This window comes from Apium graveolens, chromosome 10 (genome assembly GCF_009905375.1).
Source record: "Apium graveolens cultivar Ventura chromosome 10, ASM990537v1, whole genome shotgun sequence".
NCBI lineage: Eukaryota > Viridiplantae > Streptophyta > Magnoliopsida > Apiales > Apiaceae > Apium > Apium graveolens.
In genome coordinates, this window is record NC_133656.1 from 227,661,053 (window position 1) to 227,673,710 (window position 12,658).

The 12,658-nt window shown below is 37.4% G+C and overlaps 2 protein-coding genes across 2 annotated transcripts; one reads left to right on the forward strand and one right to left on the reverse strand.

The window, feature by feature from the left end:
- Window positions 1-5,632: 5,632 nt before the first annotated feature.
- LOC141691925 (uncharacterized) lies at window positions 5,633-6,568 on the forward strand. Its single transcript, XM_074496675.1, has one exon. The coding sequence runs from the start codon at window positions 5,633-5,635 to the stop codon at window positions 6,566-6,568; it is 936 nt and encodes a 311-aa protein (XP_074352776.1).
- Window positions 6,569-7,385: 817 nt separating this feature from the next.
- LOC141692348 (uncharacterized) lies at window positions 7,386-9,367 on the reverse strand. The gene is made up of 4 exons (XM_074497155.1): window positions 9,130-9,367; window positions 8,915-8,981; window positions 8,447-8,533; window positions 7,386-7,611 (listed from the first exon to the last, which is right to left on the reverse strand). The coding sequence occupies exons 1-4, from the start codon at window positions 9,289-9,291 to the stop codon at window positions 7,547-7,549; spliced, it is 381 nt and encodes a 126-aa protein (XP_074353256.1). The 5' UTR covers window positions 9,292-9,367; the 3' UTR covers window positions 7,386-7,546.
- Between the last annotated feature and the right edge of the window lie 3,291 nt (window positions 9,368-12,658).

The window sequence follows — 12,658 nt, forward strand, 5'->3', positions numbered from 1 at the left end:
GTGGCTCCCGTAGGCTTGGGGACGTCATGGATTGATCCCATCAAGGCTCACATTCAGACCGGTTGGTTGCCAAGCGATACAATTGAGGCACGGAAGTTAACTGTTCGAGCACTAAGGTACTCTTTGATAGATGGGATTCTATATAAAAGATCTTTCGTGGTTCCTTACTTGAGGTGTCTCAGGCCCGATGAGGCACGCTTGGCTCTTGAGGAAGTGCATGAAGGCATTTGTGGGCAACACTTGGGGGGCAGGGCCTTGGCTCATAAGATAACTCGTTTAGGCTTCTATTGGCCAGAAATGATGGCTGATGCCAAAGAATATGTAAAGAAGTGTGATCGTTGTCAGAAGCATGCACCAGTCGCCAGACAACCCCCCGAGATGCTGACCTCTATCAACTCACCTATTCCCTTTGCTATGTGGGGGATGGATATTCTAGGGCCTTTTCCTATGGCCACAGCACAAAGGAAGTTTCTGATTGTAGCCATTGATTATTTCACCAAGTGGATCGAAGCCAAACCTTTGGCCAAAATCACAACTAAGCAGGTTGCACAATTCCTGTGGGAAAACATTATGTGCCGATATGGAATTCCCCGTATCCTCGTCACTGACAATGGAACGCAATTCAACAATGAGGAATTCAAGAAGTATTGTGAAGAAAATGAAATTGAGTTACGATTCACCTCTGTGGCTCACCCGCAAGCCAATGGGCAAGCGGAAGTAGCAAATCGGATAATCCTGGATGGACTAAAGAAGAGGATCGAAAAGTCGAGAAATAATTGGGTAGATGAGATACTTCCCATATTATGGGCTTATAGGACTACCTGTAGAGTCACGACAGATGCAACTCCTTTCATGTTGGCATATGGGGCGGAAGCAGTAGTTCCTGTGGAGATATCACATTCCTCTCCAAGGATTCAGGCTTTCGATGAGAAAGAAAATGAGGAAGGGCAGAGATTAGCCCTGGATTTAATTGATGAAGTGCGAGATAAAGCACATGCAAAGATAGTAGAATATCAGAAAAAAGCTTCATTCTACTACAACTTAAGGGTTAAAGAAAGGTTTTTTAAACAAGGCGATCTAGTCTTGAGAAAAATAGAGGCTTCTGGTGTCGGACAGAAAGGAAAGCTTGCCCCAAATTGGGAAGGGCCGTATAGAGTCAAGAGCGTTCAGGGTAGAGGAACCTACAAGCTGGAGACTATGGATGGTTTTGAAGTCCCGAGAACCTGGCACGCACAAAACCTGAAGGTTTACTACGTGTAAGATGGTCGAAGTACGATTCTCACTTGTCATTATGACAAGTAGGTTTAAAAGCACCTTGAAGCTTTGTTAGCTATTATAGATCAGGGTCGAACCCATATTATGTAAGGTTTTGAAAAACCAGACTTCAAACTGAAGAAATCGAAATTATTTCAACCTATGGATGTTTGAGTTGTGATAACACTGGTGTGGCCAATTAGTTCAAGCTTGAATGCATATTAAAGTATCAGAAAGATAAAGGAGAAAAATGCGAATAAGGAAAGAAGCATATAAAATAACCCCGGAGGGTAATAAGATCTGATACAAACAAAAGTCCAGACATAAGTTAAGGATCAAATTACAGAATAGAAAAACTACTCCTCCATGTGGGAGCCTTCATTCTCTTTCTCCTTATCAGCGCCTTCAGCGTCCTTCGCAGGAGAAGCGGGAGGAGAAGCAGTGTTAGGATCCAAGATGCGATCATCTGGCTGAGGGGAGTTAAAGAGGGCATCTATGCTGTCCTCCGACTCAGCCTGCTCAGGACTTATAAAGTCCTTAGGGTCGACTAAGCCCGGGTACTTCTCAGAAACCGCCTTCACGGCCGCGTCCCATCCCTGAGTAAACTGTAGGGAATAAAGACCCTCATCATGAATCTCCATGAGATTCTTAAACTTGTCAGAATCCATGTAGTCATCGATGAGCTTATCCTTATCGCTCCTAAGTTTCACCAGCTCGGAATGAGCCTGAGCCAGCTCCTCTTTCTTCGTGTCCAGCTTCTTCTCCAGAACCTTGGCTCTCTCCTCCCATTTCTTCATCTCTTTCTCAAACCCATCTGAGTTACCCTTCCAGGACCTAGCCTGATGGAGGGCCGCCTGGAAGTAGGTATTACTCTGCAAAGAAATATGTATGAGTTAGCACAAGTTCGTTGGAATACAAGAAAGTTGGGATTCAAAGAAGGAGAGAAAGAAAATTACCGCAGCTTGGGCTTGAGAACCCAGAAGCTCAATAGTCTCAATATCACTCCCCGTAACAATGTCAGTAAAATCATGGGGAGTGACGGAGTGATAAGACCAATCTTTAGCGTGTTTGGTGGATCCAACCACCGTATCGCTCCTCCTGAAGCCCCAGTTAGGCCTGAAGGAATGTGCCTTAAGTGGAGGATCCACATCGTCCCCCAGCTCGACCACCGGGACGTGGGGCTTAAGAAAAGAAGGACCGTCAGGTTTGCTCCTAGGGTCCCTGTTTAGCTTGGCCCTTTTCTGACGGCCTGACTCCCCCTCCTTAGGCCTATTGACATTATTAATAGCCTCACAAGCTGAAAGGAAAAGCAGAAGGAATATTAAAATCCAGAAAAAAGAAAAAGTGCGATTAAAGAGAAGGAAAAATAATTACGCAGGTATAAATTTACCCTTATCACTGGCTTGGGAGAGACCAACTTTCTTCAAGGAAAATTCCTCTAAAAGGGTCCAGGTGTCTGTTTTCCCATCATCTGAAATTAAGGCTTGGTAGGCCACCTCCTCCTCATCAGTTAATCTGATGCTACCAGGACTACCATCTGATACTTTGCAAAATGGCCTACGGAAGAGTGTGGCCCAATCACCCCCAGCCCAGGTCAGCCTGACAAACTCATCCCTCCATTTAGGGTTGTTCTCAACTATAGAGTTACTGTCAAAGATATGGGGAATTTTGGGCCGTTGGCGAATTAAAACCCAGCCCGGCTGACTCATGGAACTATTATAGAATTGGAAAACTTTCCTAAAGACTGCTACGGAAAGAGGAAAGCTATTCCTGAGACAAAGGACCATAAAACAGATAATGTTCCTCCAGGCGTTAGGAGGGAGTTGACAAGGGTTGATTCGTACATCGGCTAGTAAACGAGGAATAAATTCGTGAAATGGGAACCTAAGACCTGCGGTCAGGGCTCCTCGATAAATGAACAGAGTATCCCCCTCCCAATTACAAGTCCTATCCCCAGGGGCGGCTGGAGTGATCCTAAGGTGGGGTGGAAGTCTGTACAGGGTGTTCATAGACTCTATTCTACCATCTAACTCATGAAAAGTGTTACCATGATTATACGAATCTAACTCAGATAGAGAAGGATATTCATCACCTCTCGAGTTAATAATGTCAATGAGAGAAGTATATGGAGATTGAATTTGAATGTTTGTACCTCTCTTAGAGACATTCATCTTCTGCAAACGAGCCAAGTCGCGGTCCGCCATTGATATACTTCGTTTAAAAGCTTGAAACCCAGAAATACTTGAGAATGGTGGAGCTACGGTGGCTGTGTGCTCGCCGGAAATCGCCTACTCAAAGGGAGAACTCTAGAGAAGTTTGTAGAAGAAAATGAGAAATGAGAAGTGAAGTGAGGATTCTCACTTCACACTACACTTATATAGGCGAAAAGCTCGGAATACGAGGCGTTTCTAGGCCCATTTAGCCAGGCCCAACCTAAAAGCCCGTCTACTAGAAATATCAGGAATAATCTAGAAGCTCATATGGAAAATGAATGGTCAAAAATCGACCAGAGTTTTAAACTGGATCGATCGGAGTCCTGATCGATACAAAAGAGGATCCTGATCGATATATTATTCGAACAGAAGGGAAGAAATCCCCTAAATCCGATCAGAGTCCTGATCGATACAAAAGAGGATCCTGATCGATATATTATTCGAACAGAAGGGAAGAAATCCCCTAAATCCGATCAGAGTCCTGATCGATACAAAAGAGAATCCTGGTCGATATATTATTCGAACAGAAGGGAAGAAATCCCCTAAGATCGATCAGAGTCCTGATCGATACAAAAGAGAATCCTGGTCGATATATTATTCGAACAGAAGGGAAGAAATCCCCTAAGATCGATCAGAGTCCTGATCGATACCGAAGAGAATCCTGGTCGATATATTATTCGAACAGGAGGGAAGAAATCCCCTAAGATCGATCAGAGTCCTGATCGACACAGAAGAAAATCCTGATCGATATTCCATTCGATCAGAATGATAGAAAATCACTTAATTCGATCAGAGTCTTGATCGAAATCGATCAGGAATCCTGATCGATTAAGCACGTGTAACAGTCGACTAGGGTGTCACTTTGAAGATCAATTCGATCAGAGCCCTGATCGAAATCGATCAGGAATCCTGTCGACCAGAGTGTAAGATCCTGAGTTAATTCGATCAGGATCCTGATCGAAATCGAGCAGGAATTCTGATCGATTTGGCTGAATCCTGATCAATTTCTTCTGCATCCTAATCAATTTTGTATGCATTTTAAACCAGAAATTACGGATAAATCCAGAAAATTGCGGATAAATCTAGAAAATTACGGATAAATCCAGAAAATTGCGGATAAATCCAGAAAATTGCGGATAAATCCAGAAAATTACGGATAAATCCAGAAAATTAAGGATAAATCCCAGAAATTAAGAGGAAATTCCAGAAATTAAGGATAAATCCCAGAAATTAAGGGAAAAATCCAGAAATTAAGGAATAAATCCAGAAATTAAGGATAAATCCCAGAAAATAAGGGAAAAATCCAGAAATTAAGGATAAATCCCAGAAAAATAAGGAAAAATCCCAGAAAAATTAGGGAAAATCCCAGAAAAATTAGGGAAAAATCCAGAAATTAGGGAAAAATCCCGGAAATAAGGGAAAAATTCCTGGAAATCAAAATATTTCCTAAATAAAAGGAAAAATTCGTTGTAAACGTGTAGGTCGCTCCACACTTTACGGAAAAACGAAACCCTGTAAGGGAACAAATAGACTTAACTTCTGCGAAACCTATTCAATGTTTCCCAAAAGTTGGGGGGCAAATGATAGGGATAAATAAATTATGATTGTATAATTAAATACTGCATTAATTGTACAAGTTGTGGGCTGCTAGGCCCAATAAAAAGATATATGAAACTCAGACCAGAAAGGTTAAGCCTAATGGACCAGATCAGGCCTGGTGGAATAAAAAAGGCCCAAAAGCCCTGATTATTAATTAATTTCGTAATTAATTAATAAGGGAAAAATCAGCTATTGAGAAGAGTCCCGATAAGGATATAAATCCTTATAGATTAGCCTCAAGGGGACCTAAAAGGATAAGGGATCAGCTTCCTACTTCCTAGGACTCCTAAGTCTATCCTAATTCAGAGGCTTGTCCACCAAGTCTCCTATACCAAGTCCAATTCAAGGACTCCCACATCTATATAAGGGGTCTCACCCCCACCAATCAGAACTACGTTTTTTGACTTGATCCTTGGCAATCAGCAAGGTACGTAGGCATCTTGTTAAGGCAGATTGAGTCACGAAACACGAGAGCAGCCATTAAAGGCCTTGAGCTCCCGAATCTTAGTATTAAATACAGCAAGTAATAACCTTGATTTCTTATCCATAACAACAAGGCAAAGGCCATGATATTTCTTCGCCATCACCTTGATGAAGGCTTGAAAACTGAATATCTGACTATTAAAGATCCATCAACTCTTTGGAAAGATCTCAAAGAAAGATATGATCACCAGAAAACGGTGATACTTCCTAAAGCTCGCTATGATTGGCTACACTTGCGATTGCAAGATTATAAAAGTGTGAGCGAGTATAACTCTGCCATGTTCAAAATTACATCTCAATTGAAATTATGTGGCGAGAATATCACCGATAAAGATATGTTGGAGAAAACATATTCCACTTTCCATGCCAATAATATGCTCTTGCAACAACAATATCGTGAACGTGGATTCACGAAATATTCTGAGCTTATTTCTGTGTTGCTTCTTGCTGAACAAAATAATGAACTTTTGCTGAAAAATCATCAAGCACGTCCCACTGGCTCAACACCATTCCCTGAAGTGAATGCGGTGACTAATAATGAATATAGAGATAATAAATCATTTGGACGTGGACGTGGGCATGGATATGGACGTGGACGTGGGCGTGCCCGTGGTCATGGATTTTGGCGTGGTCGAGGCCGAAATCAACAAAATCGCCCCCACTTTAAAAGGAAGCCTTACTATCAAAAACAGAAAACAAATGAGGAGAAACCCGAGGGAAGTACGATGGTTAAAAAGGGTGAAAGTACTTGTAGCCGTTGTGGAATGAAAGGTCATTGGAGAAGTACATGTCGTACCTCCAAGCACTTTGCTGACCTATATCAAGCATCTTTGAAAAATGTTGAAACTAATTTCACCGAACAGAATGATCCTTTGGGGATTGCTCATCTTGAAGCACATCTTGGAAGTGATGGCCAAGTTGATCCTTCGGCCTTTAATCACATGGAAGTTGGTGATTTCTTTGAAGATGTCGATGTGAATATGCCTAAATTTGGTGGTGATGAGCCTAAGAATAATTAAGAAAGGCCTTACTTGCTTGTTGAACGTTTTCCTTATTTATTTTGGATTGTTAGTACTTAATTTTTGAACTATGATAATCATCCTTATCAGTTGCTTCTGTAATTTTCTTTAATGAAGTACTTGAGATGTTTTACCTCTACTTTTAATTTTATTTTATTTTTCGTGAAGAAATATGACCAGCAACCTCTCATCATGTGCTATAAAAGATGAGGAATCTTTTTGTTTGGCAGATAGTGCAACCACACATACAATTTTAAAAGATCAAAAATATTTTTCGCATCTAACATTAGCCAAAGCTAATGTAAATACAATATCGGATGCATCAAATATAATTGAAGGCTCCGGAAGAGCAAATTGAAACCCCCACTTGCTCTATTATATATATAATAGATAAGACTTTGTTTGAAATTGCTTTTAAAAAATGGTGTGCTATTAGAAATTAGAAAAAGTGCCGTTAAAAAAAGTCCTGTTAGCAAAAATCAAATGCTTTAAGGCTAAAAATACTTTTTCGAAAAATAACTTTTAAATTTTACCAAAAGCTTTTGGCAAGAGCAATACCAAACACACCCTAACTTACTATTTAACAAGTTAGCACATGTTAGAATCAAATGATTTTTCGTTTTCAAAGTTACTATTTAACAAGTTGCACATGTTAGAATCAAATGATTTTTCGTTTTCAAAAGTTCTACTATAGCCTTGAGCTTTTCTCCTCAGTTACAGAATCTTTACTATGCAATTTCTTCTTCTTTTTTCCCCTTTCTTAAAATAGTGCCTATATAAATGCTTCTGGTCATAAAAAATCTTTAGATTATTCATGCTAAAATAAAATATAAAGAGTGCATTTCAAAACAAGCTCGAAAAAATGAACAGGAAATCTAGTGGTCATTAACTTTAAAACCGGAACGATAACAACTATATAAATACAGCAAATTATAGGTTTACATGGTTTTCCAACATTTTTCAATCTTTCTGTTACCATCATACAAACTCCATAGCATCTACTGCAGCCTCTTGAGCCGGTTTCTCTGGTTTACCTTTTCTTCCTGTAGAATGAATACATGTGGTTACAAAATTATGATTAAACGTGTATTACACAAAAATAATGATCCTTTACATTTTTTAAGCATATAGAAGTGCTTAGCAGGGATGCCAAAGGCAGTATGGTGCCTATCACGAGGTTGTGAACTTTTTTATCTATAGATAAGCAAGAAACAAAAATAGTCTCGTCCTTCCTTTAATTTTAATGTACTTGTCCAGGCAATAGAATATTTTATCTAAAGGCCAATTTAGTAGCCAATAAAAGAAGCTGAAGCATATGCATCATTTTAAAGGTTTAGCTCTGCGTTTCTGATTTAAGGAAACACAACCACTAATCAAACATCCTTAAGTCAATGAGCATACTAATTAAGCATTAAGCAAATTACCAACCCATAATTGGCAAAATATCAATGAGCATACTAATTAAGTCAAAGTTATTCAGGCCCTCAGGCCAATATGTTTACTAGGATAGAACAATAAAACTCAGATCAGATATGGTTCGACATCTACTCTAGTTCTTAATTACCTGAAATTTGAGTCCTTTTAACACATATCTAAAAGCAACTCCATCTTTGTTTGGTTGTAAACAATGATAAAGAGTGGGAATGGAATAAAATTAGCACTATTATATGGGCATTTCTCCCTAAATTACATCAACCTCCCCCCAGCCACACTGAGAAGCGTAGTATCAATTTTACATCAAGTGAATTACCATTAATGGCTGATTAATATAATAGTGCCACTATTAGGATAATTCTACCTTAAGCTCATACTTGCAAGACAACAATAAATTATTAAATGAATAAAAAAAGGTAAACAAAAGATAATAAAATTATCTACCTTTCTTCCCTGATCGCTTAGATTTAACAGTCAAACTCTTCTTCACACTGAAGGCTAGCGGAGCTTTGTTCACCTTTTCTGATGTACCTAATGAACATAGACATACAAAAATGCAAAGAATGTATCAGCTAATATTATGATATAAAATCAAAATAGTTCAGGAATCAATTGCTTTGCCGCATATTTATATTTCACTTCCACTGTGTTTCAAACTTTTTCAACCCTGTTTACATTTGAAGTTTCAACTATTCCCAGTGGTACTATAATGTACAGTACAGTGACAGCTTCAACTACGATGACCACTTAACCAGTATACAAAGCTTAACTCCTCTAACCGAAATGGCAAATGTAATACTCAGGTACCGAAAATGTGCCTTACTCACAATTCATATGCATATATAGGTTAATTAACTATAAATTGAGTTTCTAATCATTAAAAGGCATTTAAAACACTTAAAACATATATACCTTCAGCAACAGCCATCTCGACATCTTCCATAGTAATAAGGCCCTTGGCAATAGCATCCTTCTGGTCCTGTTTTAATCATTTAAGCACATTACCATACATGTACACACGTGTATTCAATAGAGAGAGAAGTAGAGAGAAGGATGTAGAGGGGGAGAGAGAGGGGGGGAGGAGAGATAGAGAGGGGGGCGAGAGAGAGAGAGAGATTGTAACGTACCCTGCGCCATTTTTTAAAGAGCTTGCGCTTACGCTTGCCAGAGATAGGGATAGTTTGAGGCCTCTGCTTGAGCTTACCGGTGACTGGATCCCCGTGTCTAGCTCTTTTGATATCAGCGCTAGCAGCTCTTCTTCTCCGTTGAACTACGTTGAAAGCCGCCATCTCTTCTCACTTCCCCCAAATTCTCCAACAAAACCCTAATTGATCCTTTTATTTTAAACCCTAGCTACCTCTCAGCTTATTTGTCCGTCAAAAATCCTGTAAAATGTTTTACTATATGTCAATAACGTTTTCCAAATATCATTAATTCAATAAAATCATATAAATTTTGGTCAAGTACAATAAGCCCGTTTGAAAATTTTAAAATAAATAATTTATAACTTAAGTGCAATAAGTGACGTATATGTAATAAGTAATTTTTAACAGATAAATTAATTTTGGTGTTTTGATGTTTCATTTATAAATAAAGCGGGGCGTTTAGTAAAATAACTTATAAATTATAATTTTCTAAAATTTTTAATAATAATTTATTGAATATAGAAATATATCATTTAGTTAAAATTATACTTTTTATTTAATTATTACAATACCAAAATAAATGTATCGAGAGATTACAACATTTATGCTATATTATGAATACTATTAGCAATACTGTCACGAAGCGCAATCCACCTACTGGCATTGTCAGTTTCATCTATCCCGGTCTCTCGATTCTCATTAATTGTTGTAGTAGAATTCGGCGGAATGTAACTTTCTCTTTCGGTTGTACGAAATGCGTTGTCACTACAGTTTGCGTATCTATCTTATACATCGGCATATATATTTGCTAAAATAGCAAATCTAGCTTTGCACACCCCGAATATTCGCTCAATAACCATTCTACAAGAAGAACGAAGATGATTAAATTTGTCTTTAGGATTTCGTGGTACAAGTTCGCTGCCATCACCTCGACAAAATCTGCAAAATGGTATCTAATGTTTGATCTTTGTACGGAGCCATCTATCTTTTTTTGTGCATAACCTGCATCTACAAAATAGAAAATTTTCCCATTTGGATGTGAAAAATTCAGATTCCCTTGAGTTGTAACCTTATTTAAAATATGACTATCGTGTGCTTCACCTTCCCACCCCGCCCAAACAAAAGTAAAACACAAGTTAAAATCACACATTGCTACAATTTTTTTAGTGGTGCATCCCTTTTGACTAAAATAGGGTGTATGCTTTGTTTATTTTACTCACCATTTAATATGAGTATCATCAATAGCTCCAATAGCATCATGCAGTTCATATTTAAATAATATTAATTTTTATCAACAAAATTCATGAAATATTTGGATATAAATATATACACTTACTTCAAAATATGGGTAATATTGTCCATGTTGAGGTGTATGATAACCACATACAGTATTATAATTTGAAGCTGGTTTAATGTAATCACTTGTCAGACTGCAAACAACTTGTAGAACATAATGAAAATGTTGACTAATAGTCTCTGCAGAGTGATTCCACGTTTCTTGCCTTAAACGATTTTCACACCCATGCGCAACAGTCATTAAGAAGATCCCTACTTCCTCATATTCAGGCATGCCTTGTTTGGGAACCAATCCATAACGATCTACTAATGTTCAACAAAACTTACAAAAATATCTTTAGACATACGACGACTTTCATTCTATTTCATTATTTCATCAATTAATTTACCTCCCGTTCAAATTGAATAATGACACATCTCTTTTTACACAAAACGTGCATAATAACACACCAATATGTAAGCAGCAGCACGACAAGCCGTTTGTCAATCCAAAAAATTAGATTCGCATCTTCCTCAATTTTATTTGGAATTTCAAAACCGTGTTGATATGCACTGTTTGACTCAATAGAAAAATTATTTTCGTAGGAATATTGAGGGAAATGATTAAATATATAAGAAGACTCTACATTTGAATGAAAAGAAGATGCACCTTCATTATTATAAGCAAATAGATTAAATATATTAGAAGTCTAACCTTGACGATTATTATAACCAAAAGGATTATAACCATATGGATCCATTTGAGAGGTTATGGCTTATGCTGAATGTGAATATGAAGAAAATGAAGCTGGTATATATAAACATACAAAACACATAAGGAAAAAATAAGACATACAAGTTAAACAATTCACGGTATTTAGGGAAATGATTAAATATATAAGAAAACTCTACATTTGAAAGAAAAAAAACGCACATTCAGTATTATAAGTAAAGGGATCAAATGTATTAGAAGTCTGACCTTGAGAATTATTATAACCAAAAGGGTTATAACCATATGGATCCATTTGAGAGGCTATGGCTTATGCTGAATGTGAAGATGAAGAAAATAAAACTGATATATATAAACATACAGGAACACATAAGGAAATAATTAGACATACAAGTTGAATAATTCACGGTACAGATTGATAGTTACAGAGTAACATATAGTAGTCACATTTGAACACAGTACAAACAGGATAAATCATACTACTTTAAAAAAAGTAGATTTGAAAATCCTTATCATGTAAAAGTCAGTCACTAAAACAGTCGACCACTATTTTACAAACACGTGTTACAATAATACATTCAACTTGACACAATCACTACAATATAGCAAACAAATCATTCAACATAAAATTACAATTAGTAAAAGTAACTTTCATTGCCTATCAAATGAACCTCATGGACCTTTAAAGTGCTTGAAGTTATACTGTAATTGGCCATACCGGAGTTCGTTGCCGCGCGCCTTTAAAAAAAGAGTTTTATTTCCAAGGTTGAGAATGTACCGTTGAGTTAAAAATTACAAGTCACTGCGAGCATCAACTTCTGGCATAGCGCTAAGTACGACGATTTCTTCGTCCAAGGTGCGGTCTTCATTACATGTTCCAGCGGTACTCTTGCAAGATATGGTGCTACAACCCACGACATACCCTCATGGATCAATTTCTTATTAATACATTATCAAATATTAGTCATGTTTACTAAATATGTTGAAATTTTTCTTCGAGAAGTATATTAATGATACCTTGCCAATCATTTTCTCTATTTCCTGATAATTCAGCAACAAACATGACCTAAAAAAATCACCAAATATGATTGCTTGAAGTTCATAACTATCTTAAATGGCATAGGCCAATTGGCTACATAGTCAACCCGAACCAATATCTAGGAATGCAATTGGAAAAAAGAATTGATCATAGATATCAAATGTTGCACCTGAACCTGCATTACATCTTGAGCAAGCTAATCAGAATGAAAACTCAAAAACAGCCACTAAATTTAACATTTGGAGCACATCCCATAATCAATTTGACTGCTAATTATATACAACCACCTACAGACAAATTTTAACATATACACTAACATACAAACATACGAATACATACATAACTAATGAAAAAACTTTGAACAATAATCGACATTATACAGAATACTATTATAAAAACTACAATGATCTGATAACCCCGTAAATGATTACAAAATCGAATTGTAATTATCGACAAACTCGAAAGAG

What these genes read in the sequence shown, in the direction of transcription:
- LOC141691925 (XM_074496675.1), top strand. Translation starts at nt 5,633, where the DNA reads ATGATATTTCTTCGCCATCACCTTGATGAAGGCTTGAAAACTGAATAT.
- LOC141692348 (XM_074497155.1), bottom strand. Translation starts at nt 9,291, where the DNA reads ATGGCGGCTTTCAACGTAGTTCAACGGAGAAGAAGAGCTGCTAGCGCT. An exon ending in CGAGATGGCTGTTGCTGAAG is followed by an intron (nt 8,534 to 8,914) that starts GTATATATGTTT and finishes TATGTTCATTAG; the next exon opens with GTACATCAGAAAAGGTGAAC. An exon ending in TAAGCGATCAGGGAAGAAAG is followed by an intron (nt 7,612 to 8,446) that starts GTAGATAATTTT and finishes TTCATTCTACAG; the next exon opens with GAAGAAAAGGTAAACCAGAG.